Raw genomic sequence first — 25,003 nt, 5'->3', positions numbered from 1 at the left:
TGCACTTAATTTCAAAAATATTGTTTTCTTGTCATTGGAGTGGAGAAACGATACGACCATGCATCCTCCCAGAAAAGCTTACCTTTTAAAAACCCCGAAAAGCAAGATTCAGTTTTGTCACACAATACCATTAGGAAAATGGTCTCTTCATGCATTTTTTTTCTTAGTGCACCTTCACTTAAATGAGCAAAGATGCAGACGTTTGCTAACCAATCAATTTCCAGCTTCGAGAAGTCTGCATCATCAAAAATGATCGAAAGAAGAGCGCACAGTTGATGTCTTAATTGAAAATAAAGTGCTCCTAATTGCATGGTCGTCAGGGCCGCCCTCCTGCCTCTTATTTACCGCCATCTTCCTTAGTAAATGTCAACACATTTCTGAATCGGCTACCATTTTTTCTAAAATTCCCGTCGAGCTTTTTCACAGGTGTTCTTTGAAGCATCATTTCCGTTTCTCTTCACTGGATGGACTTTAAGCACAAGCGTGTGGAACTGAGGCTAAGAATCGACAAGTAAGGATTTTTTTTTTCATTTGTTTAATGTGGGGATGCCTTTCTCTGTGTCCTAATTGTAAAAACAAATATATTTGAAGATATTGCAGCAGTACAAGTTGGATACTGTAGTTGGTACCTTTAAGGGACTTAACACTTTTTATCTGTATCATGTACAAAATTAATCCATTTGCATTTTGACAATTTATGACTTCTGAAAGGGACCTTTACGAGAAGTGACGGTCTCTGATTTCGTGTTTTTGTCCTGCAGCATTCCCACAATTTCCATTAATCTAATCTTCTATTTAAATTCAACTGTATTGTATTGACCCAACTTGCCTCCGATCTTTTCACTTCATATGGGCTTTTGTGAGAAGACAGAGAGACAGACAGTCAATCAAAGGCAGACTGGATGAAGTCAGATAAATGTATTTGTCTTGCACATGATCTGTTGAGTGCATGAAATAAATCCAATTTCATCTAAGTACGGTGCCAGGATGGAAATAACATTTTGTACAACTGCAGTGCTGTTTTTGCAGCCCTAGATTTTGCTTTATATATGCGCATATGGGATCACATTGATAAGTTTTGATCACTTTATCAGTATTGCAATAAAAGCAATGCAATACCTGGGAAATCCTTGACATCCAAAACACAATTATGCTTTTGCAATTGACAGTAACCCTAATTTCGGATCAGCACTGCCAAAGAGGTTTTCAGCTGAAAATTAGATGTGGTTCTAGTGTGTAGGTCAAAGTTTACGGCGGAACATTTGCATTTAATCATTTGTTAACTTTTAAATAATGCATATTTGAACAATCACATTTAAGTTTACCATTCTTAAGCAAATAATCATACCCTAAAAATTGGTTCGTCCTCATACATAGACTTTGACACGACTGTCCTTATCAACCGGTCCTACTACGCTCTCCATTTCTCCATATATGTACAAATTTAAGCTCGGACTGCGCCAGTTTATTACACAGCACAGGAGATGTTTACAGACCTGCATCTGACATGGGGTGGGTGGGGAGAATTAATTGTGGTAAATTACTCATTTGTGGGTGGCCACAAAGTAGGTATAATGTGCACACGAAATACTAATTTGTGCTCCTGAAGGAGCTGTGACATTCTATTGGACATCTGGATTAAAAACGAACACAAAAAAATCAAATGCTTCATCTCTGGAGATGGTAAGGTGGAGGGAGAAGCTGGGGCTCGAAACGATGGACGGAAATAGATATGATCAAATTTTATTTTCGGCTGGGGATAAGCAGCAGAGACATTTTGAAAGATCTGGAGGTGCAACCCATTGATGAGAGGAGAATAATGAAATAAATTTAGGACATTGTGAACTGGAGTTTGTGGTGTACGAGATGTGCTCCATTTGCGGACACAGACAACAGAATTTTCTGCACACATAACGTCTCACAGCCAAAGCACTACATTGAAGTCAGTTGATGAGTTTCATTTTGAGAAAAGTACTGCTCAGTTCCTATTTTAGGGTTTGATTTGGTTATGGTTAAAAAAGAAATGTAAAGTATGTGGCACTTCAAAAGTTGTTTCTGGTCGCAGGTCGCATTTGTTCTTTTGCAGTGTGAGGGTCAGTCATGTGATGTGCATAAGGGAGTCAATTGTGGGTTTTTTTTTGCTTTTGTCCATTTCAGACATGACTTAGAAATATGACAGTCACCAATTTATCAGCTGTGATTGTGCTTTCCATTAGACACACACGCACACACACACACATTCTGGTTTCCGTATGTTGTGGAGACTATAGGGATACATTGGTGCTCTTTTGTGGACAGCAGTCGTAATGCTGCATTTTTCCCCATGCTTTTTTGAGGTTACAACGCCGGCTTGAAAAGCGGGCGGGACTTTGTGATGACTACAGCTGACAATGACGGGCTGTGGCCATCGCGACGTTCCGGCCTCTCTGCCTGCTGTCTTGAAGCTCAACATTGGAAGTCTGCCTACAGGCTTCTTATCCTGGACACACAGACAGACCTCGATTAAAATAAGCGTACGACTCACTGAATTTGCGTTTAAGCACACTTTGATTGACATTGACGCCACACACACATACACACACACACACGGCAGCTCTCATTCTTCTCTCTCCTCTATGGAGATAAACAGGTGGAAGAGCTACTAAGTGATGAATGCCATCTAGTGGTGAATGGTGATATTACAATATTACAACTTAACAGGCATGGTGGGGGGGAAGCCTTTTGTAATGTTGCCTGTCCTTACACACACAGACACACACACACCACTCCAGCAATTAAATCAAGCAGTATGTAAGGTTATTAAGACAGGGAGGCTTAGCTGGCTCCTGCACTCGACACCGATCAGACCCCAGTGAATCCCGGCATTGATCCTGCCCAAATACTGTATCGACAGTCAGGCAAAGAGGTGACCACGTGATGCAATGTCCATTTCGTCATTACATTTCATTGTGTGGTGCTTTTTCTCTCTTTGTGTCTCATCCACCTCCTAATGTCAGCTTGATTGAGTATTTTCTCCTCCCTTGTGGGTTCAGCAACAGCCTCCCTCCTCACCCACATTCACGCACACACACTCATGCTGACTACGCAGGCACCCAGCCCATATGTGACCGCCTCAGTTCATCAGTTTGTTGCTGCATGAGGCGACTGCAACTCTGGCTTCTTATTATTCTTCATTTTTAAGGTAGGTGTACTTGTAACAGTGTAATGAGCACATTACGGAACACCTCAGGTGTTAATAGAGGACTATTACAGTCATGGCTCGCATGCAGCTGCATCAGCAACATCTGTAGTGCTGTTGGCACGCAATACGAGCCACTTTGTATTTAGCGTTGTTGGGTGGTGTTTAATCCCACCGTGTCACCGGCTGCTGTTTAGAATTGCTTTTGGCGAGAATGTTACAGTACATGCGGCAATCACACTCATGACATGTCATGAAGCTGCCTGGTTGTGTGAGTGGTGTGATGTCAACTTTTTTTGTTGTAATCTGCTCAATTTGATGTCTCTTGATTCATGTTATCAAGCTGAGAGGGCTGCTGGCCAAAGAGTGTCGGTCTTCAAAGACGTTCTGGATATGATCTGTTTCTGTTTGAGAAATGTACATGCATTCTCAACTGAAATTATTGTCATATTACCAAGCAGGGTTCTCAGTCAAGACACTGCACAGGCTTCCTTTTACACAATTTCATGAACGTCTGTTCATAACGTCTGTTGATGTCATTACTATACAATACACGTGGCAATAACCAAAGATGCTTAAACGTTCATATTGAGTTTGGAATGTAAATATCTGGAGTTGTATGACAATAGGCTTATTTTATCATTGTTTGCGGTAGAGTGGAACTCAACTGGCGTAATGGTGAAATACTCATGTCTTGTCAGTCGATGAGTATCTTGCATTGTTGCGTTACAACCAAAAGGTGTGCGAGTTCAAATCCACACTGTGTTATGTGTGACATTGGAATGTTTATTCCCCCCAGCAGTCCAAAACATCTGTCAGAGAATTGTTTGAGCCCACACATACCCTTAAGTTCAGCGCCATTGGCTCTGATACGTCTCCTCCATTCCAACAGTTGAAATGGCCGAGTGTGACTACGCCCAAAGACTGAGAATTATCCATATTCCGAATGTCATTTGAATGGTTGCCTGTTTGTATGAGCCCCGTTATTGACTGATGATCAATACACGGTCAACCCCGCCTCTCACACTTTGTCTAAGAATTGGCGACTATAACAGTAACAATAATGTAAAAGATGAATGGAAGGATTATTAGCCAATTAATGGATGCACCACAATGCAGTGTCATTGTGCTGCAAGCGCAATGGTAAACATGCTTTTAAATGATTGCCTTTCTGACTATGCACATTCAAAGTGAGTATTATTTTCTCTCCCTGAGAAAATAATACATTATATATTGTATATAATAATACATTTTGAATCAGATCTCATTGCATTGCAATAATGTATTCAAAACAGTGTCCAAGGAGTGCATCTCTGATTCAAAATCTCCTCTATCCCCCGCCTGTAGTGTCCCCTCCAACAGAGTGTGATGTGGATGGGCTCCCCAGTGGTTACGGATCAAGGGAGTCCATCCTCAGGCCTGGTGAAAAGAAAGACTGGAAAAGAAGAAGGCGTGGTCGCGATAACAGGTTTGTCGAGCTACTACGGCGACCTGTCTTTGTTTTGCATGTTCGTAACCACGTCTGTTTGTTCATTTGAGCGGTGATGAAGTTGCTTCTCAGAAGGGGGCGGTAGGGCTCGAGTCATTGCTTTTTGGGGATGTTTCAGCTGCAAAGGCTGGGATCCAGGCCACCCCAACGCAGACCCTGGCAGAGCAAAATCGGGCCCCACATTTGAAGTGACTGGAAGTGCAGCCATGCGCTGCTCCACCCTGCTTGCCATCCTCACAGGGGTGCTACTCTACTTGGTGCTGGGTGCCGTGGTGTTCCGCGCTTTGGAGGCGCCGTTAGAAGAGGGCAAGCACAAGCAGCTGCAGGGGACATGTCAGGAATTCCTGCTGAACTTCACCTGTGTTGGTCCTGACAACCTGCAAGCTCTCATAGAGGTACAGTGCAGATCATTTTATACAACCTCAAATCAACCAAATATAAACTAATGTTAGTAGTTTATATTTGTAATGTAACAAATATAAAAACAATGCAAAGTCCAAGTCAGTGTGGCCACACCACAATCGTTTGCGGCATCGTGCATTCACCGTCCGTCCATTTACATACACACATAATGCAAAACACTTTCTAACAAGGAAAATATTATTGAGTAGAAGAAAACCAAGCAATAATTGGAATTTTGTATTTAAAAACGACAAACAACATTTCCTAAAGTTCAGTTTGTATCAGGTTATCAGGTTTCATCAAACAGGGTCAGCAAATGTATCAAAAGATCTTTCGTGGATCTAAAAGATTCCAAAGATGATTGTTTCTCATCTAGAGTAATATCATATCATAGTTTATGTAGGGAGTATAGAAGTGACCATGTGGAAGTTGTGTTGTATTATTTTACACTAGATTCATTTCTGGACACATTCGTTCTCTTTTGAAGAGTGGGTCTTATTTTGGGGGTCTGTGAGACAGTAGTTAGCGCTTGGCGAAAGACTCTGGAATAGATGATCATCTTAAATGGGATGAGAATTATGATGGGATCTGCCCTGTAAGGAACACCGCCATCTGAAAAGTTCAAGAATTGTTCTAGATCACAGGTGTCAAAGTCAAGGCACAGGGGCCAGATCCGGCCCGCCACATCATTTTATGTGGCCCGTAGGTGCAAGTCATGTATGTCAACTTTCATGATCCTTTGCTAAAATCTGTACCGAAATGTCAAATTGTCATGAGTAATAAATAACGTTGAGATTTTGCATCGGCCCTCCGAGGGAAGCCGTAACTCCGAAGTGGCCCGTGACAAAAAAATTGTTTGACACCGCTGTTCTAGATAATATGACGGCATGTTTTAGAACATAATGGGTTTCAAAATGGCCTCTTCTCATTATACGACGTGCAAAGTGACACACACACACACACACACTGTAATCAGAAACGTGTCTTTGATTGTAAGTAATGATATTTGCCTACTGTGAAATTCATCGTCATTCCTGGGTAAAATCAAATAATTAAATCCGGGAATATGACCCCTGCCACAATTCCACGGTAGGAGGTAGCAGAAGCCATCGGTGCAGGTGTGGATCCGAGCAACAACGTCTCCTTTGTCAGCCAGTGGAGTCTGGCTAGTGCCTTTTTTTTCTCTGGGACAGTCATCACGACTATTGGTGAGTATGCAACTGCAAGGCCGTAAGTCACATCCTGCATGGCGATGCGATAATTGTTTATTTTGATTTTACACATGCAGGTTTTGGAAACATCTCTCCGAAGTCAGAAGGCGGTCAACTATTTTGTATTTTCTACGCCTTGGTTGGAATTCCGTTCTTTGGTATTCTTCTTGCTGGAGTTGGAGACCATCTGGGGACCGGGTTGAGGAAAACGGTTGCCAAAATAGAGAAACTCTTCCTGGTCAGAGCCCAAATGGAACTTGACTTAGACTGCGTGTTGGTTTTGTTTGATCGACTGCACTTTGGTTTCTTTTCTACGGACAGAAATGGCGCATCAGTCAAACCATTGTGCGAGTGATTTCTGCCATCTTGTCCATCCTGCTGGGCTGCCTGCTGTTTGTTGCAGTGCCAATCCTGGTTTTCCAAAAGGTGGAAGGTTGGACACTGCTGGAGTCTGCATACTTTGTCGTCATCACCTTGACAACGGTGGGATTTGGGGACTATGTGGCAGGTAAACTCTACTTAGACGTTCGTACTTTTCGGCCATGTCCATTTTGAGAGACCGAGCTTACTCTTGCATATTTTGCATGACGAAACCTCAGCGAAAAAGTCATTTAAAGTGCCACCTGAGTAACAAAGACAGCTATGCTTCTAAGTTTGGCGTGCATAGTGCGACCATGACTGACAAGCATTTCAGGCTAACTAATTAACCATCAATCTTTTAATTTAAAATAATGTTGCTTTAGGTAGAATGTCTTTACATACCGGTACTTGAACTTAGCATGCCTCTGACTTTTTTGAGCTGATGCACTGGGGCTGGCTAAAATCTTTACAAGTCAACTATAAATACGGCTGTATTTATTTCACTTTGCATTGAGAATTTTCATTCGGACATTACATTTTTTCTAGTATGAGATAAAGTATTTATGGTTCCATCTGCTATTTGGTCTCTTCTGGATCAAATTTGCATTCATGCTGCATGGAAGCATTGCTATAACCCACTGACACTCTTCTTGAAGGGGATTCAGGGCTCGAAGGCAGCGACCACTGGTACAAGCCTTTGGTGTGGTTCTGGATCCTGCTGGGCCTTGCCTACTTTGCATCCATTCTGTCAATGATAGGAAACTGGCTACGAGTTCTCTCGAAGAAGACCAGAGCTGAGGTTTGAATTCCTTCCTGTTGGTTTTATCATTCTCGCTGGTTCCGTCATTTCTAATTTTATGCTTCTGTATTAGATGGAGGAACTGCGAGCCCATGCCACAGACTGGAGCCAAAATATACAGAATATGGATTTTCGAATCTCTGGAAAAATTGATGATCCCTTTAGACGGCGCCGGCGAAGGCGGCGCCATCGCGCTCGCAGCCACGGTCATGGTGCTTCAGCTCCCGGGGCTCCCGAGGGAGAAGATCAGAATGAGAGTGAAACGTATTCAGAATCTTACTCCTCTTATACATCCTCCTATGAGTCAGAGTCTGGAACTGAATCTGAAACCACTCAATCCGATCAGGTGCCCGAAGAAAAGAAGGACCCCCTCTTTTCTCAGCCTCTTGACTATTTTGGGGAGAACCTAGCATTCATTGATGAGTCATCTGATGCTCAGAGTGGTCATTTACATTTAGATACTCAATTGGATTCAAAACCACCAAATCCGAAACACGTCCAACCACACAAAAGAAAGCGTCACAGGAGGCCTGTCCCACAAGGAGGCCTCAAAAATGATCGAATCAAACGATCCAGTCTTGACATGAAGGAGCACAACGGAACCCCACACCCAGTTCCAAATATACCGCCGAAGCCTCAAATATAAAACAAAGCATCGAAAAATATGTTACTAGCACAAGAAAGGCCATAACAATATATCCCTGTTGTGGGACTAATGATGGGATATATTAAGGCAAAAAGTGTGACCAAAACAACAATTGGTTTGTTTGTATTGCATAATACAGACAAATGAAACTGAAGAGTTGAACAAGCTTTGGCCGCATGTGGATTGCAGATGATGCTCGTTTACTTTAGCACGTATGCCTTAATGTGAAAATTGTGAAACGTCTCCATGCCTTTGCTGTCGTTGCTGTCTGTGGAATTGCTGCTCTCTGCTGGGCTGAGAGAGGATCAACAGTTTCTATATATATGATTTTTGTCATTATTTATTTATTATGTAATCATTCCAAGCAATGCAAAAAACATTTTTTTTAAAAACCCAGGAAGGAAAATAAAAAAAATCATCTTAATATTTTGGTGGCACTGACCACAGACACTTGCCTGCCAACGGACTTTGAGTGCTACAGTTGTAGATTTTTGTGGTGGCTCACGGGACTTTTAAAATAACTTCAAAAGACAACATTTGTATTTTGACGGCCTTGTGTGCCAGTGTTACTGCACTCCATATACGGTACGTCCTTTTTACAATAAAATACAACCATTGTGTTTTACACTGTCACACTGTCTACTGTGAAAACTAAGTTCATGATGACATTGCTGACTAATGTCATGTCGACTAGTGGACTGTGACCGTTTCTCATGTATTGTCCAAAACACTCCAGAGATTCCACATGTCAGAGCAGAGTTTTTTTTTTTAAATTGGAGATAACTAGCTCATAATATGATCATGAGGCATGACGTATATTATTGAAACAGATGTAAGCCTGAGTGGATAGTTCTATTCTCCCAACTTTATGACTTTGAAGAAAGACTGCAGTGCAAAGGACCACAAAAGGCATGTCTGGATGATGTGGAAGAACTTGAGAACCCTTCAAACAAATATAAGTAAATTGGCAAACATTCCAATGTATGTCAAAATATTACTTCTGTTATGGCTAAAAAAAAGGTGAGACCAACCCTGTAATCCTCCTTTTTTTTTCATTCCATGTGGGTGTATCACCTAGATGTTCCAATACTTTTGTCCACATTGTGCACGCTGTTGAGGACAAATTAAGCCCAAGCTGCAAGACTGGAATAGCACGCATGCTGACAATAACCACCACTCACGCATCGATGGACTCAAAAGACTCAGAACAATGCAGTATCAATCACAATGCTCTTTCATATTTATATTTTTAAAAAAAGGTGATGATAGTCAGGCACTCCGGAATGAACAGACTGGATCCTAAGTGCCAAGAATGAATTGCTCAAACTCATACGTGGTGGGTACAAGTGGCACATGGAAGAGGGAGCACACACACGCACACACACACACACACACACAGACTAAATATACACAAGAGGTGCATGTGATGATGATTGCAGACAGGTGAAACACTTAGAGCCTGGAAGAGAATACAATAACCATGCCTGGAGATACATTGAGAGAAGTGAGGAAAAAAAATACAACAAAACAAGAAATGAAGATAAGCACCTGAATGAAATTGACACTCAATTGTGTGGGTATTTTGTAAGTACCTTACTCTGGGATTTTTATCTTGATAGAATGTTATTGCTGTGTCTCCATGATATTCCACTTTAAATCTGACATGATAAAACTGGACAACGTTTTTTTTTAAATATTTTTTTTAATCAGAGAGTCAAGTAAACTTTTTTTGATTTTTTTTTTTTGCACTGATTCCTACACTGATTTTTTTCTAGCACATTAGGTTTTAACAAAAAATCATAACAATAATGACATATGCCATATATTAGTATTATTTCTGAATTCAGGATTAGGTTCAGCAACAAGTTGACTTTTTTCTGAAATGTCATAGCTAGAAATTAGGACAGATGGTAAAATCTGTATTGTGCAATGTTTTCAAGGTCAAACTTAAAAACAAAAAATTAAAATGTCTCAAAAACCTGATGTGTTCAGAAAAAACATTTTTTAAATTCAGTGTCAAAATATGTTTCCAGACACACAAAGGCATCTCTGATTAAATTAGCTGTTAACCAGGGCCATTTAAGGCAGTGATTGTCTGAAATTGATCTTTCTACTCCCTATGCAAGCGATATAAAGGGGTGCTTGAGATAAGAGGTAAATGAATTCTGTGATCGCGCTCGTAACTCAAAACACTCAAATCACCATTCCGCACTGAAATGAGTGCAAATGCCATTATTCTAGAAATGTATCCTCCTCAAAGACAGCAAAATGTTGCAGGTGCGCCTGCCTTGGCCACCGAGAGGCAGTATACAGCAGTCATGAATCCGCAAACAAACAAGAACAGAATGCATTCAACTACTGTAAATGACTTAGTAAGGTGATTTGCTATTTGGTCATTTTTGTTGTGGATAAAGAATATCAGCATTGTTATACTATCGATCTTTGTGTGTTGCTCCACCGTTTGTGTTCAAATATCCAACCATTACAATATACAGTATAATATGAATAATATACATCACAAATGCACATAAATTAACCTCGTCTTTATTTGCTGCTATGTTGTTGAATAAGAAAAATGCAGAGATGATGTGAGTAATCGGGTATACCCCCTCCCTCCTACAGCAAATGGGACAGTTTACTGTAGCATGTACAGTATAAAGATGACAGGCAGCCTTCTGGCACGGCGCTCAGGAAGTCAGCAGGCTGTGATGATGTGCGCTGGCAGTGGGTGACCTTTTACTGGAGGACACACACCAACGCACGTGCGCGCACGCGCTCCGCCGCTCGAATGGCATGAATACCACTGCTGCACTCTCCCCGCTGCTGCCACCAGAGGGGGAATACTGACTCGTCTGTACACTTCACTCCTGACCTGCAGTTCGAAACAATATTCTGTCTTTGTGTGTGTATTATTTTAAACAAATCCTATGCTGTTAACCTGCATAGGCTGGGGCTACTAATATATATCTTTTAAATAACTAACTGTTCAAATCAAGATCAACTCCATGGAACAAATCTCGCTGACATTGCAGTGTCGGTCATTACTGTGAACTGACATGTTAGCTTGTGTAAATAGTAAAATCATTCTAATCAGCAGCAAACGTTTAACAGAACACTGAGCCTTATCTTCTCGTGTTCTAGTTTATTTGCTGCTTCTGTCTAGGTTAGGAAAACCGCCGTGCCTTAAAAGCTTCAACGTATGCGCCTACTGACCGAGTAACAATTTGTGTCTGCTCATCAGTATGTGTGTAATGTAGTGTATATAACATGGATTCTATGGTAGCTTTGCTATTATGACTCATTGATGCAGTAATGTGTTTTTCCTGTACAATGGCGTCTTGGTATTTATGTAGTCTATCAGCTGTCACCTGTCTAAGGTCAGGACCTTCTGTAAGAGGCACCCCTGGGAGCCCAGATGGCATTCATAGTATCTGGTTCCAATCTATCTTGTGGCAAAATAGATTGTATAATGCAGTCTGTTATATTATCAAATTTTAGGCAATTTTGATGTCATTCTATAAAACCCGAAGCAGGACCGGTTTTGCCAGGTTTATAATTCACACTGCACCAGCACGATGCAGTCCCGCAGAATTGCAGTGTCTGCAGTAGAGACTCAATGACCTTGCTTCAAGGTCGTAATGACACCACCGTCAGTTTTTCCTCTCGTGTGCGCGCGCCACGACCATCCTGCACCCGCAGCCCATTTCACGCGTGACCACAACGAGGCGCACCTTTGACGCAACTACAGTGTTCCGGGAGGGGGATTAGTTAGGAACACGCAGTAGGCTAAATACAGACAAATGTACATCAACGCATGTTCCTAAATTGTCTTTTGAAATCAAGATATGCCTTTTGTGTTTTATTTATGAAATGGACAATAGTGCCAGTATACCCAAGTGTTTCGGCTTTTGACAAAGCATTACAGTATTGGAAAAATATACCTCTATTTATTTCAGTGAAACGGTTGAAATACTTACAATCGAATCTGTATTAAGGGGAATGAATTTCATGTTGCCTTTTTAGTCACTGCGGTGACGGGGCCAGTGTCACGAGACAGACTGCATAGTTTTCACATGTTCTCTCTTTGCAGCTCTCCAATGTCGATTGTAACAGTAAGAATACAAAAAAATCGTACAGTGGCCTAGGTATAATGTGACATAATCAGGAAGTACATTTATACATATTGTTGCATGTTGCAATTAGTGTAGGTTAATTAATAACTAGGAGAAATCTACAGAAATGAGGAAAACGCATCTGAAATTACTTCACTGCCGTAAGTGTTTATTTTTAGTTGATCTAAAAATTTCTCCAGGAGTTGCTTGCCCTCGTTAAGAAGTCTATGACGCTAGTGGATGACACGTACGTGGAGACGTAGCGGTAAAAGCAGACGCAAATTGCTCAGCGGGAGGAGCCGGGGCACGGGACAGGTCTGACGTCGCTTAGTGTACAAAGTTAGTAAGACTTAAGTCATACCGGAAGTTCATGTTACATACGCTAAAATAAAAAGTTGACCCGTTGCAATTGTAATTGTATTAATCGCTAGGTAATACAGATGTGTGTGCAGTATAAATATATATTATATTATCAAATTTGAAATATGTATATTGCCAACCTGACCAAACCAAAACCTTCAGCGTTAAGCGTCAATTGGATTTTATTCTGAATTGGTCGTAACGGGATGCAGTATTGACTTATTTGAAACTGGACTATGTAAAGACAGATTCAGCTGTGTGAGTCGAAGGTGAGGATTTTAATACCTGTGTCTTGCTACCAAGCAGGCGAAGAAGACCGTGTCGCCCGGAGCTGTCATCACGAATTCCTCGGCCAAGTGACCGTCAGGTGTGACAAACACGATATTGCTTAACAGTGCCGTCAGATCGCTCAAGCGAACGGTGGACTTGCTCGTCCCGCAGAGCTGCTTGGCCCCAGATATAAAACCCGGTTTCTGTTGTTCCTGGTAAGTATCAGAATAAATAGCGGGAATCGGAATATATATTTGTGGTTATCTGCTAGTGGTGCATGTGCTGCCGTTTTTATTCCACGGTAGCTTGATTTGTATGCACGCTGGGCCGAGTGAAGTTGGCGTGGTCACGTTATTGGGGGTAGGGGGCACTAGCCGCTGGGGAATTGATCATTGAGTTGTCTTTCCGTCGATAATTTACTGCAGACACCACATGTGCCTGTGCACAAAAGCACTACTTCTAGACGTCATTAAAGGCCTTAAAGTTTCACAATTAAGCCACAATGTCTTTGAAAGCCCTCCATACAATATTTAAACGGGATGTACTGTTCCTAGGACAGAATATGCAGCCGTTTGATTGCATCCAGATTACGACTAATAAAAATGCAGCGGGCCGTGATTTCCAAGCACTGCCCACTTCTACAACAGTCCAGAGTTGAGGGTCCTTAACTTTCACGTGGTTATCATTTTCTGGGTTAATAGACTTCCTGTCTCACCACACTGACCTCTGAATGTAACCAAGCCTGCTGGTCTTGGATTGAGATCACTGATCTGAAGGTATAATCCACTTTGACAATTAACCTTTCACCGGTTCGAGATCAGTAGGCAAGGTCACCCCTGGGTGCTGTTCCTGGTGGCTGCACGGTGCACAGCATATGCAAACCTCGAAATCACTTTTGAATGCACTTATTTGATGTGTAATCACCGACAAAGACCACTATGTGCCAAGTCAACTTTCATCAAAACAATGTCTCACCTAAAGGACATTGTACTTGACACACATGGAGTTTAAGTGTGTCGGCTTCAGCGTCGGCATTCTGATTGCGTATGCTGCACATGAGGTAATAAATAACTGACAGAGTATTTATGTGTTCTTTTGTCACATTTTTTACAACCAATTAATGATGCAATCCAATATTAGACAGAGCTATGAGCAAACTTCAGCTCCTAACTTAGTATGAGTGAGAGACAAGGTGTTGGCTTTACTGTCTGTCCTTGAAGCATTCCTGTGACTTTGACCTTTGGAGTGTATCACGCAGCATAAGGGGGGCGGTTTGTTGAGTCTTGTCCATAAATCTGAATACATCTTGCGTGTTATACGTTTCAGGGATTATGTCCCATTTTTTTTCTATTCACCAGTGCTTTTCATTGCCTCTGGTCACAACTGATAATGTTTTCAGTGGCAGGATTTACGACTACACGTACGATTCCTGTCTTATGAAACACAAATCTTTCTGCAGAATCCCAAAAACCTATGTAGCATTCAGTACAGACCTTCATTTACGTTGCAGGTGTCCCGATAACAGCTGTCGACAACCTACAGCAGACCCTGGGAATCGCTTACTGTATATAGGCTTCCAGTCCAGCAAACAGGTAATGAACGCTCTATCATACCTACTGGTAGTTGTGGGCATGCCATTCACAGTTTTAAACGTGATGAATCATTTACGTCATATTTATGTAGTAAATTGCAATTTAAAGATCAGAACTGGAAGCGGGGGAATTAGTTACAGTTTAGGGGTTCCTATTGTTGCGCCCATTTTTATGGTATATTGTGCTCTTTTGGGTTTGTTTGTTGGCAAATGATAGTGCGGTATTTGTGTTAGGTTGCTGTCTGCATTGTTTGCGGTCCAAACACTTGCAGAGCTGTATTTCTCAAGTAGTATTAAGATTTGAATGATGTCCCGTGTTGTAACTTATGACATTATTGCATAAGTCTATTATTTCACTGGTGTTGCATGCAGACTGTGAATTATAGAAATATAAATCAGATGTCTATTTCCTGGTTTATGCACTACAAGCTATAATAAGAATCCCTATCTCTGCCAAATAAGCACATGCTGGACCGCTCAATAAATGCTTAATAGCATATGGGTTTTTTTTGTCAACTACTAATACCCGAAACTATCTGGTACTGAAATTTTCTCTCTCTCTCTCTCTCTCTCTCTCTCTCTCTCTCTCTCTCACACACACACGCGCGCGCATTGATGATTTAAATATATAGATTTATGTGCAGCTTTAAAAAATAGATGTAAAGTTGGTCATAAAAACCGCTATACTTTGGGGGATGGGATTTTTCGGGGGAGAATTTGCAAGCTGCCCGTGTGACTCCGACATTGCTGCAAATATGTTGATTGACCACTTAGTATTATGAATTCTCCCAGAGAATCCATGACATCATTCCCTTTCTTTCCATGACATAGCCTTCTTGCAGCGACTCAACCATCCCGAATGTGCTGAGCATTTTATTATTTTGCAGTTCCATTCATTGAGAAATTGTGACGCGGTTATTGAGCATGAAATGAGGTAATCAACAGTAATCAAACAAATTGATGTAATTCTTGTGTGAGCGCTTCACAATTAGCATTCATTGTGAGTTCCCATTTTCCTGCGCAAAACCAAATTCAGTGTTGTCCTCATGTCAGGAAATGCAATTTTAATACATTGTAAAATCCAAGTTATTGAAACAGATGCAAAACTGGAATGTGTAATTGAACGACCTGATTCATTTGTGAGTTATTTGGATATGTGAACCGTGATATTGATTCACTCATTCGCAGCATTTAATAACGGCGTCAAACGGCAAATCTGTATTCAGATTGTTCTAATCGTCTCGGAAGTGTTTGTTGACCAAACAGCTGTTTGACTCGGAGACGTAGCGCCGCTTAGCTTGGCACATAGCAACATTGGAGCTCGTAGCGGGGAGCCGGGATACTGCTTTTCACTTTAGTGGAACGCACCCCGGGGACTTAAGCGCCACGACGGTCTTCCCTATCAGGTAAAACGTAGCCTGGTCTGGGTTAGTGACCAAAATAAATCTCGGGCCAAGAGGATGTAGCGTTGTCACTGTGACTTAACCCTTGGGAAATGCTCGCTAGTTAGCAATGGAAGCTAACTTCCCCGTTTAAAGTGCTCGCTAATGTAAACGCAAATGCTAATGTGTTTGTAAATTTCCTAGATTTTAGTTTCTATGGCGAATCAAAACGCCCGTCAAGTGAATGGAACCGGTTTACATTTGGTGTAATGCCGTTAAAGTGCTTTACTTCGACGGCCGCATCGGATTCGAAATGCTTTTCTGTTGAAGAGGTCGGTGGGTGCAACGATGCGCATGGTAAAGCGCTGACGACAGATTCCACACTAATTCACATTAATTGTAATTTGGAATAATCCATTTTGGTGGGACACGGCCACGACCCACCTCTTAACTACATTCACATGTCTGAGGAGGCAAACTCGGGCCGAAGTTACCAGCTGCGATTGCATGGGATTTAGTGCTGGGTTGATGTATGCAAAACATGCAAAGTTAGTTGTGATTTATATTTTGATTTTGTTGGGATTTAGCATCTAGATAAATCCTTGGGATTTCTATGTGTTGTTATGACACACTACCACCACGGCTAAATTTGTCATTTCTATGAATGACTAGTATTCTTTGGCCCATCACGAACTTGTTTCTAAAATGCCACGTCAAGTAAATGCACTCAGTGTTGACGTCGTAGGCGACTCTTGATGGAATGGTATTGTCTTGAACAGGATTGGATCGATTATCAACACAACTGGAAGACATTTCCCACACAGTGATTTAATTCACTGAAGGCAGGACGTCTCATCCTCCTTACAGTCCAAACGTATTGTGTTTATATTGTTTTAAAAGAGTCAAATAAAATCGTTTTAGGTAGAGTATTTCCAATGTCTAAACTTTGGTTGGAACATATCTGGTTCTTAATGTAAATTTTTTGTCTTTGTTTGGCACAATAGTCTATTGAATTTTCAATCTAACACAAATCGGAGCCCACCTGCTTGCCCCCATTAGATTTTATTACCAAAGACAAGTTTGTCCTTTGCCCATGTCTCTGGAATTTAACCACCACTATTAAGACGTCTACATCTTACTCAAGGTGATTAAGGTATAGATAATAGTCAGTATGTTTATTGGATGTTAAAAGGATGACGCGCTGAGAGACTAAAATCGAGTTCAGTTTTGTATTGTGGCATTGTCTTTGCTTCACGCAAGCCTCCACTTATTGCCAATATAGTCGATTAAAATGCAATAATCCATTGAGCCAAATGATGGACAATACTTCCTCTTTTAACTGGCCTGAACGCTTTCATATTTCTTTTGACCATATTTTTGACGGTGAAGTTTTGCTTTGCAGATGTCCTTCTGCGTCTTATCGCATATACAGTACGGACTTTGTGTGCTTAAGCGTGCTTGCTGTCATTTGACTTTTCCACCCAATGGCAGTTATAGACATTGAGAGTAGGGAAAGTGTTATTGCTGCAGCACTCTTACAGCTTCACACATTATAACATTAGTTATGCGTCTGGAAAGTGAAGAGCGAGTCTGCTTTACGAGCAGCGTGACCTTCATCCAGTCACCTTGGCTATTTTAATTTGCGGAGATGCCAGTGACAAAGACTTCACTCTGGCCTGACTTAAAGACAGTGCCGTTTTAATAGGTGTGGAAGGTTTGGGGTTGGCTGAATCCAATGCGTTGATTTCCATGGCTTTAAAGTAATAGTTGAGAAGATGCACAGAAACAAACGAGGCTTTTCTGTGCCACTCTATTTATTTCTTACTTAAGTGGCAACTCTCGATGAGCGCTACGCCAAGTAATTCAGTAGTGATCAGTATAGTTGGAGGGAGATAAGATAATCCTTCATTAGTCCCACAGTGGGGAAATTTCTAACAGCTTAATGTGGCGAGAGTGCTGCTTGGATATTGGCAGGGTCCTGTCGCTCCTCGCGGAAAGCATTTACACTTTGACCGCCGAGGCTGCCGTCTTGATGATAATGAAAATGTCAAGTTAAAGTTAACCTATTGGACCGCAATGCAGTAACAGTGATTTAATTGTATCATATTGTTTGTATATCTATCATCATTCAATTTTCACTCTGCAATATATTTTTGTTGCACACCGCACATCAAACCAGCCCACACATGCAAGCACAAAAGGAGAGATGTCGGTGTGATGGGCTCCAATAAAGGGTGCTGCACCCTTGAGCTTTAGTTAGTTTGCTGCAGGACTCCTTACTGCTGCGCCAAATACTTTAAAACTGTGATTTACTCTGTATATTTTTTTGCCCTCTAGACAACATGTCTTCCAGGGATCGCCGGTCAGATGTCTACATCAAGGCAGAACCGAGCAGTCCAGAGGGAGGTGGTGGAGGTCGGACGAGTCCCGGCGGGGCCTCCTCTGACTCCTCTCAAAGTGGAGGTGGAGAGGCCAGAGGAGACGGTGCTAAACGCTATTCGCCGCCGCTCTACACACCAGCCTTGCGTTGCCACTTCAAAGACGAGAGTGGAGATGGAGCAGACGAGGGATCCACTGGAAATGGAGCCGGGCGGTGCAAGTATGCCCTGAGCACGTTACCCAAGAGGCTGTGTTTGGTGTGTGGGGATGTGGCTTCAGGCTACCACTACGGCGTGGCTTCGTGCGAAGCCTGCAAAGCTTTCTTCAAGAGAACCATCCAAGGTATGGCTTGAGCTGTAAAACAGCTTTGCCTCATTGTTGATTCTTTTTTTTATGCTGACAATGTCAAGTAAAATATAGTGAAGGCACAATTGTTATTATTTTTATTTATTTTTTAAAGTTTCGCATGGACAGCAGGCTGGTTCAGTAAATGTGCTCATAATGCCGAGGACCAGAATATTTACCGTTTTCATGTTTCATAAATACAAGATGGTGTTTATTCGATGGTAGCATATGTCACAACATCACTCCCGGATAATGCCATGGAGGTAAACATAGTCAACGGATGAGTTCCACAAAACTCAGTTTCCATATTTATATCGGACCACCTCAGATGAATTGAAGCCCAGAAAATGGAACTCTGAATTTTGATAATGGAACTGTCACTTTGCATTGGATGCCCTTAACTCGGAGATGCAGAGATGAACAATTCTTATCAAGGTCAAGGTCATATTTATTTTCAAATATGCTTATGTATGACATGCAGCAACAATGAAATATCTTATGGTTTGCAATTGGCACCTTCTGAAATTTTAAGCCACGAAACAGCCGAAGGTTTAAATGTGGAGCCTTAACAATACATCATTTGAACAGTCCTCTGATTCCAGCCTAGGCTCTGGCTTGCCATTTGACTCGGTCATCCTGAAGTAACTCCTTTGACATCTTAGATGTGTGGTTCAGGTTGTTGTCCTGCTGAAAGATGAACCATCACCCCAGTCTGTAGAAACCTCTGGTGCAGGGTTTCATCCAGGGTGTCTCCGTACATTACTGCATGAATCTTTCCCTCAATTCCGACAAGTTCCCCAGTTCCAGTTGGTAAAGAACATCCCCGCAGAAGCATGCTAGCGCAAACCGTGCTTCACTTTAGGGATGGTTTTGGTCAGGTAATGAGTTGTGCCTGGTTTTCTCCAAGCATTGACACCAGAGAGTTCAATTGTTGTCTCATCAGACCAGAGAATTTAGTCTCACCTTTTAGGCTAATTTCAGCCGGACTGACTTGTGGCTTGTTGGCTCCTTTATGGTTTCTAACCACCATACAGGCCTGATTAGTGGGTTGCTGCAGAGATGGTTGTCTTATTGGAAGGGTCACCTCTTTATACAGATCAGCGCTGGAGTTCTGATAGAATGAGCATTGGGTTCTTGGTCACCTCCCTGGGGGGGGGAACTTCTCCTGAAATTGATCTATTTGGACAAGCAGGCCAACTTTAGGCACATTACCAGTACTTCCAAACTGCTTCCATATATGGGCGAGAGAGGCCACTGCGCTAATTAGGAACGTCAAAGCAGCAAGACATTTTTGTCTACCTGTTACCAGATCTGTGACTTGAGACAATCTTGTCTCAGTCTACAGACAGTGTCTTGAATATGATGCTTGGTGTGTGCCCGGTGTTTGCTGTCAACACTGAACCTCATCCAAGCAGGCGTGCGCCTTTCCAAATCAATTCCAATAAACATATATGCTATTCATGCATTTCATTCGCAAAGTTGTAACAATTGTTCAGCTTGTTTATACACACGTGATGTATTTTGCATTCTGGTGATTGGCGAGGATCATTTTCATTCATTTGTTCTCCCTTCATTAATGATTGACGACTAAAACATCTTCACATTTTCTGTGCTTGCGTGAAGGTAACATTGAATACAGCTGTCCCGCATCGAATGAGTGTGAGATCACCAAAAGGCGCAGAAAGGCTTGCCAGGCATGCCGCTTCACCAAGTGCCTCAAAGTGGGCATGCTGAAAGAGGGTGAGCGGGACTTCCACCAAACCCGGAGCAGATTATCTGACTTTTCACCACTAATCTTTTATTTCAAATTTGTGTTTTCTCAGCATAAAACATTACTTTTAATGTGTCCCGGTGCAGGAGTTCGCCTTGATCGGGTCCGAGGTGGACGGCAGAAGTACAAAAGACGCCCTGAAGTGGAGAATGCAACATACCAGAGTGTCCCTCTATCATTGACTAAGGACAACGAAAAGGGTTTGTTGCAACCAAAGCTCCCTACAGAAAAATTTGAAAGTGCAACGCTGTTTCGCAGACCATAACAAACTCGGGAACAAAACACAACGACAAAAACAAATCCGAATTTTTTTTTTTAAAACAGTGCCACCTACTGTACTGCAGTTGCCCCCCCAGTAAGGCACAACACAACCAAGGACTCCTTCAAACAATTAATTCACCCCCCATCGTATTTTATGAATGACAAAGTAGCCCCTCGCAGAATCAGGCCCATCATTTTATCCTGTGATAGACTCGTGTAGATTCATATCATACGAATATTTCACACTTGTCTGAAATATGATTGCACTGCATACTTATCGCTAGCTTCTCTTGTAATATACCGGTCAAGCCAAGTCACTTTGTGATATTCTTAATTGTGATAATTGTATTGAATTTGTTACTTTAGCAAACAATTTGGGTTTGGTTTTTCACAAATGTTATCCTGATATAATCTGAGTTTAGATGCCTCCGCTACATTTTAAGGCACATGACCTTCTACCGTGAGATTACTTATTTTTCTGTTTGTTTGAGTTTTTTAATCATTATTATTATTATTATTTTGATACAGGTTCTTCAAACATCATCGTGTCCCACCTGTTAGTCGCCGAGCCAGAAAAGTTATTTGCAATGCCTGACCCCCTCCAGCCTGACACGGCCCAGCGCACCCTTACGACCCTTTGCGACCTTGCCGACCGTGAACTGGTCGTCATCATTGGCTGGGCCAAACACATTCCGGGTAAGCGACGCAGAGAGAAAACCGCAGTTGTATGATGGGTAAATTTTCATTCTGTAAATGTGCTGATCGTTCGACCACAACGGTTTTAGCTCTTCCGTATGCCGGAGGAGGTTTTCTTATCAAGTGGAGCTCTATAGCTCTGCCGCCAGGACTTGTTGTTCATGTTAGAAGCTGCTGCCAGTTGTCCTCCTTAACATTCAGAACCTTCACTCTCACTTTTTGTATTTCCCCCGCCAGGCTTCTTGTCTCTGTCGCTAGCAGACCAGATGTCTGTGCTACAGTCCGTTTGGCTGGAGGTGCTGGTGCTGGGTGTTGCGTACCGCTCGCTTGGCTGCGAAGACGAGGTTGTCTTCGCCGAGGATTTTGTCCTTGACGAGGAAATGTCTCGTGTTGCCGGCCTAACGGAGCTAAATGCGGCAATCAGTCAACTTGCCCGACGTTTTCGTGCCCTAAATGTGGACAGAGAGGAGTTTGTCATGCTAAAAGCCATCGCGCTCACTAACTCAGGTACAGTGATGTCGTGTTGTTGTGCAGATGGACGCCCGCAAGTCAATTAAATGAGTTACAATGCAATTGCTACGCGTCGTCAGACTTTTGAGAATTTTCTCGTGTTCTCAGCCCTCTCATAGCAAATTAACCCTTTCAGGTATACCAGTCACTATTGTGGACAGCTTATCATGTTACCAGGGTACAGGGTCAATGAAAGGGTTAATGTACCCCAAAATTACCAAGCGCCTCTGTTAGACAGTCAAACCTCGGTTTTCGAACGTCTCGGTTCTCTGCCAATTCGGTTTTCGACCAAAAAGTTTTGAGTTTTTTTTATACCTCGAATGACGAACAAATTTCGGTTCTCGAACAAACTGAGTGCACTTGAATGCACCACTTGACTCCTCTGGCCTTCCTTATACGAGAAAATGACACTTCCTCGGGTAGATGAGGAAATGACGCTTCCTTGTGTCGCTTTCCATTGTGAGCACACGTGTTCAATAAACATTTTTTTTTCTTCAAAAGAGCGTGGTTTCGGTTTTCGAACAGCCTTCTGGAACGGATTATGGATGAAAACCGAGGTTTGACTGTATACGCTGGCAACAACAAGCAGTAAGCACAATATTGGTATGAATTGGATACTAATATGAAACAGGCACAGGAGACGCTTGTTTAGTTGTACTAACAGTTTCCATGTGAATACAACAACATAAGCATAATTCCCCCACCCGCCCGAAAACAAGTCTTCCTGAGCTCTGCATGTTTTTATGTATAGGTGGAAGTATTCAAGTTTACAGTCAAGTCAGCAGGCCATTTAGAAAAGCAATCCAGTGTTTAGTAAATAAAGGTTAGGGAAAGTTGAGAGACAAAACACAGTGGCTCATTCCATCCTCCCTGTTGCTCTGTCAGACTCTGTTTACATCGAGGATATGGAGGCTGTGCAGAAGCTGCGGGATCTCCTCCACCAGGCCCTACTGGAGCTGGAGTGTCAGCGGCGTCCGGACGATCCCCAGCGAGCCGGGCGACTCCTTTTAACGCTGCCGCTACTGCGGCAGACCGCCGGTCGGGCTCTGACTACTTTCTACAGCATCAAGACCCGTGGCGGTATACCCATGCACAAACTATTTTTGGAGATGCTGGAAGCCATGATGGACTCACCCTGAGAAGGGAGCAAGCGGCAAACGTAGGATGACGCAGAAAGTCGATATGAGTGGGTGAATTGTTTGTCACAAAAGAGGTTTTAATAGAGAATTATTCATGAGAAAAAGGATTCTTTTTCCGTTGTAGCCGACGCCAGGGGAAAAAAAGCGGGGTTTAAAAATAAAGACTGCGCCAGCGCTTAAGTTGTAACTGTCAAAGCTTCAGTGAGCACTGTCAAGTTCCACATTTGTGTGGACAAAAACAGAAAAGCGATACAGCCTGAATGCCAAGTTACTTGCTGTGGCCTCCGTGATGTTTCGTCGTAGCATCATTCTGCAGTTGCATAACCACTGGAGAGAACATGGAAGGCGTCAAGAACTGACTGCAGTCATGTGGCTTTTGAACTTTGGAACGAATGCAACAGTGACTCATGAAAGCCATAACATATCCGAAAAAGACTTGAGGGTCCACTTTAGTACACAGGGTGCATTAATTTACTATAGCTTAGTGCCGTTGAAGGCAGTTTTATTTTATTTCAAAGACTTTTCTCGCAATATGCTCAAAGCAATATAATAATTGATTCTTGTCTGTCACCTTAAAAATGAATCATGGTGTAAGTTACTTCCTAGTTGGTCATGGGCTGGTAGTTTTCCACTCTCAGGACCCCAAGTACTTTTATTTCAGCCACGGATGGGTTTGGACCTGGTATGTGGTGCACATTTTTGGCCAAATCCCAATTATTTTGATTAATACTGTCATCCCAATTATTAAATAACAATTATTCACCATGGTAGGGAAAATACTAGTATTTCGACTGCACTGCTTTTCAACAAACTAAAGAGTTTTTTGTGCAAAATTAAACATATATAGTGTATAATTTAGCAAGGGCTAAGTGAATAAATATTATATTCCATTACTTGCCCGGAATTAGAAAATAATTTGGGCCAAGGCCAAGGATGCTGGTCACTTTCAATGCTTTAGCTCCTCCTGATGGTCTTCATCTCGAATTTTTGCTATACGCTCTTCTCTTGCCAAGACTCAGCAGGCTTTTCTCACTTATTTCAGCATCTTAACAACATCTAAACCATGCGTTAGCTCCCTACTGGTTGGCTGACTATTTGTTGAAAAATTGCTTGATAATTTTGCAGCAGAGCCCACCTTTCTTTGCTGATGATCAGAGTCATTTCATCCTGGCAGGCAGCCCTATAGAGACCTATAAGAATGTGAGAATTTTTGGAACTACTGGTTGGAATGTTGCAGCAGTCTTTTTAAATGTATAATCTTGGAGAAGTGCACATGAAAAGCATGCCACTAAAATCCGCTACTTGGACGGTAAATAAAATATCTGTATCCATCTTTATTTAACCAGCGCTTTCACAACAGCCGCAGCTGTAACAAAGCGCTGTAACAAATATACAACAGAACATAAAACATGGACTGTAGTTCAATCAACAGTAAAGGTACTAAAATTTGTTTGTTAATCCTGTTGGCACATAAAAAATGGCTTCCATATGCGACCAATGGGTTCCACTTTTTTGAGTGAAACACAGAGGTTGGACAAGAAATGCATCTGCCTCATTTGCTGTTTTTCCATACTGTTGTTGTCTTGATATGTGTTCTGGACCTCAGCCATGCTGCTCTGAAAACTGGTCTGACTCGTTCCATCCATGTGCTGTAAGAAGATTTGGTACGTTTTGTGCAGTGAGGAAGTGCATTGCAAAGTACCGGTCATCGGTTGTTTCAATGTGTGGTCTACTTTGTGTTTGTACGTGTCTTTAACTTGTAAAGCGCCTGTCATGGGCTCAGGGCAACTAGAAATGCAACTTATGCAACATTGTGTTTTGAACCCTTGTTTTGACTACAACCCTTAATCCCTACCCGCTATTATTATTTTTTTGTATGGTAGACTTGCAAAATAAGTGACCGTCGTCATGAGGTTCACATTCAATGCATCTGCTGTCCAAATCTGATTCTCCTGAAACCCATGTATGTATGTATGTATGTATATTGGCCAAAGTGCCATTAATCCTTCAGCCATGTACAGTTACAGTAATATAACTAGCAACATGCAATTTATAGTGGAAAGTGACGAAGCCAGCAATGTGACAATTTCTTCTTTACAAAA

General features: G+C 42.0%; 2 protein-coding genes across 4 annotated transcripts; both read left to right on the top strand.

The window, feature by feature from the left end:
* Positions 1-3,013: 3,013 nt before the first annotated feature.
* Positions 3,014-8,468, top strand: LOC127588627 (potassium channel subfamily K member 4). Its single transcript, XM_052047423.1, has 8 exons — positions 3,014-3,181; positions 4,526-4,646; positions 4,786-5,062; positions 6,163-6,277; positions 6,358-6,518; positions 6,602-6,788; positions 7,297-7,439; positions 7,513-8,468. The coding sequence occupies exons 3-8, from the start codon at positions 4,874-4,876 to the stop codon at positions 8,083-8,085; spliced, it is 1,368 nt and encodes a 455-aa protein (XP_051903383.1). The 5' UTR covers positions 3,014-3,181; positions 4,526-4,646; positions 4,786-4,873; the 3' UTR covers positions 8,086-8,468.
* Positions 8,469-12,769: 4,301 nt separating this feature from the next.
* Positions 12,770-24,073, top strand: esrra (estrogen-related receptor alpha). Of its 3 annotated transcripts, XM_052047421.1 has the most exons (8): positions 12,770-13,042; positions 14,338-14,419; positions 18,138-18,521; positions 20,148-20,264; positions 20,382-20,495; positions 21,085-21,252; positions 21,490-21,759; positions 22,648-24,073. In XM_052047421.1, exons 3-8 carry the CDS (start codon positions 18,143-18,145, stop codon positions 22,899-22,901), a joined length of 1,302 nt encoding a protein of 433 aa, XP_051903381.1. In that variant the 5' UTR covers positions 12,770-13,042; positions 14,338-14,419; positions 18,138-18,142; the 3' UTR covers positions 22,902-24,073. The 3 variants fall into 3 exon arrangements, with proteins under 3 accessions (XP_051903381.1, XP_051903382.1, XP_051903379.1); XM_052047422.1 differs by lacking the exons at positions 12,770-13,042; positions 14,338-14,419 and adding an exon at positions 15,560-15,824; XM_052047419.1 differs by lacking the exons at positions 12,770-13,042; positions 14,338-14,419 and adding an exon at positions 15,896-16,157.
* The last annotated feature ends 930 nt before the right edge of the window (positions 24,074-25,003 follow it).

The sequence above is a fragment of the Hippocampus zosterae genome, chromosome 16 (assembly GCF_025434085.1).
Source record: "Hippocampus zosterae strain Florida chromosome 16, ASM2543408v3, whole genome shotgun sequence".
NCBI lineage: Eukaryota > Metazoa > Chordata > Actinopteri > Syngnathiformes > Syngnathidae > Hippocampus > Hippocampus zosterae.
Note: the sequence above shows the minus strand (reverse complement) of the source record. Positions and strands in the feature narration are given on the sequence as shown.

Excerpts from the sequence above, each read along its gene's own strand:
- LOC127588627 (XM_052047423.1), top strand. The coding sequence starts at position 4,874 with ATGCGCTGCTCCACCCTGCTTGCCATCCTCACAGGGGTGCTACTCTAC. Across the intron at positions 6,278-6,357 it reads GACAGTCATCACGACTATTG|GTTTTGGAAACATCTCTCCG; the intron begins GTGAGTATGCAA and ends TTACACATGCAG. Across the intron at positions 6,789-7,296 it reads ATTTGGGGACTATGTGGCAG|GGGATTCAGGGCTCGAAGGC; the intron begins GTAAACTCTACT and ends CTCTTCTTGAAG.
- esrra (XM_052047419.1), top strand. The coding sequence starts at position 16,070 with ATGCCGTTAAAGTGCTTTACTTCGACGGCCGCATCGGATTCGAAATGC. Across the intron at positions 20,265-20,381 it reads AGTGGGCATGCTGAAAGAGG|GAGTTCGCCTTGATCGGGTC; the intron begins GTGAGCGGGACT and ends GTCCCGGTGCAG. Across the intron at positions 21,760-22,647 it reads CATCGCGCTCACTAACTCAG|ACTCTGTTTACATCGAGGAT; the intron begins GTACAGTGATGT and ends TTGCTCTGTCAG.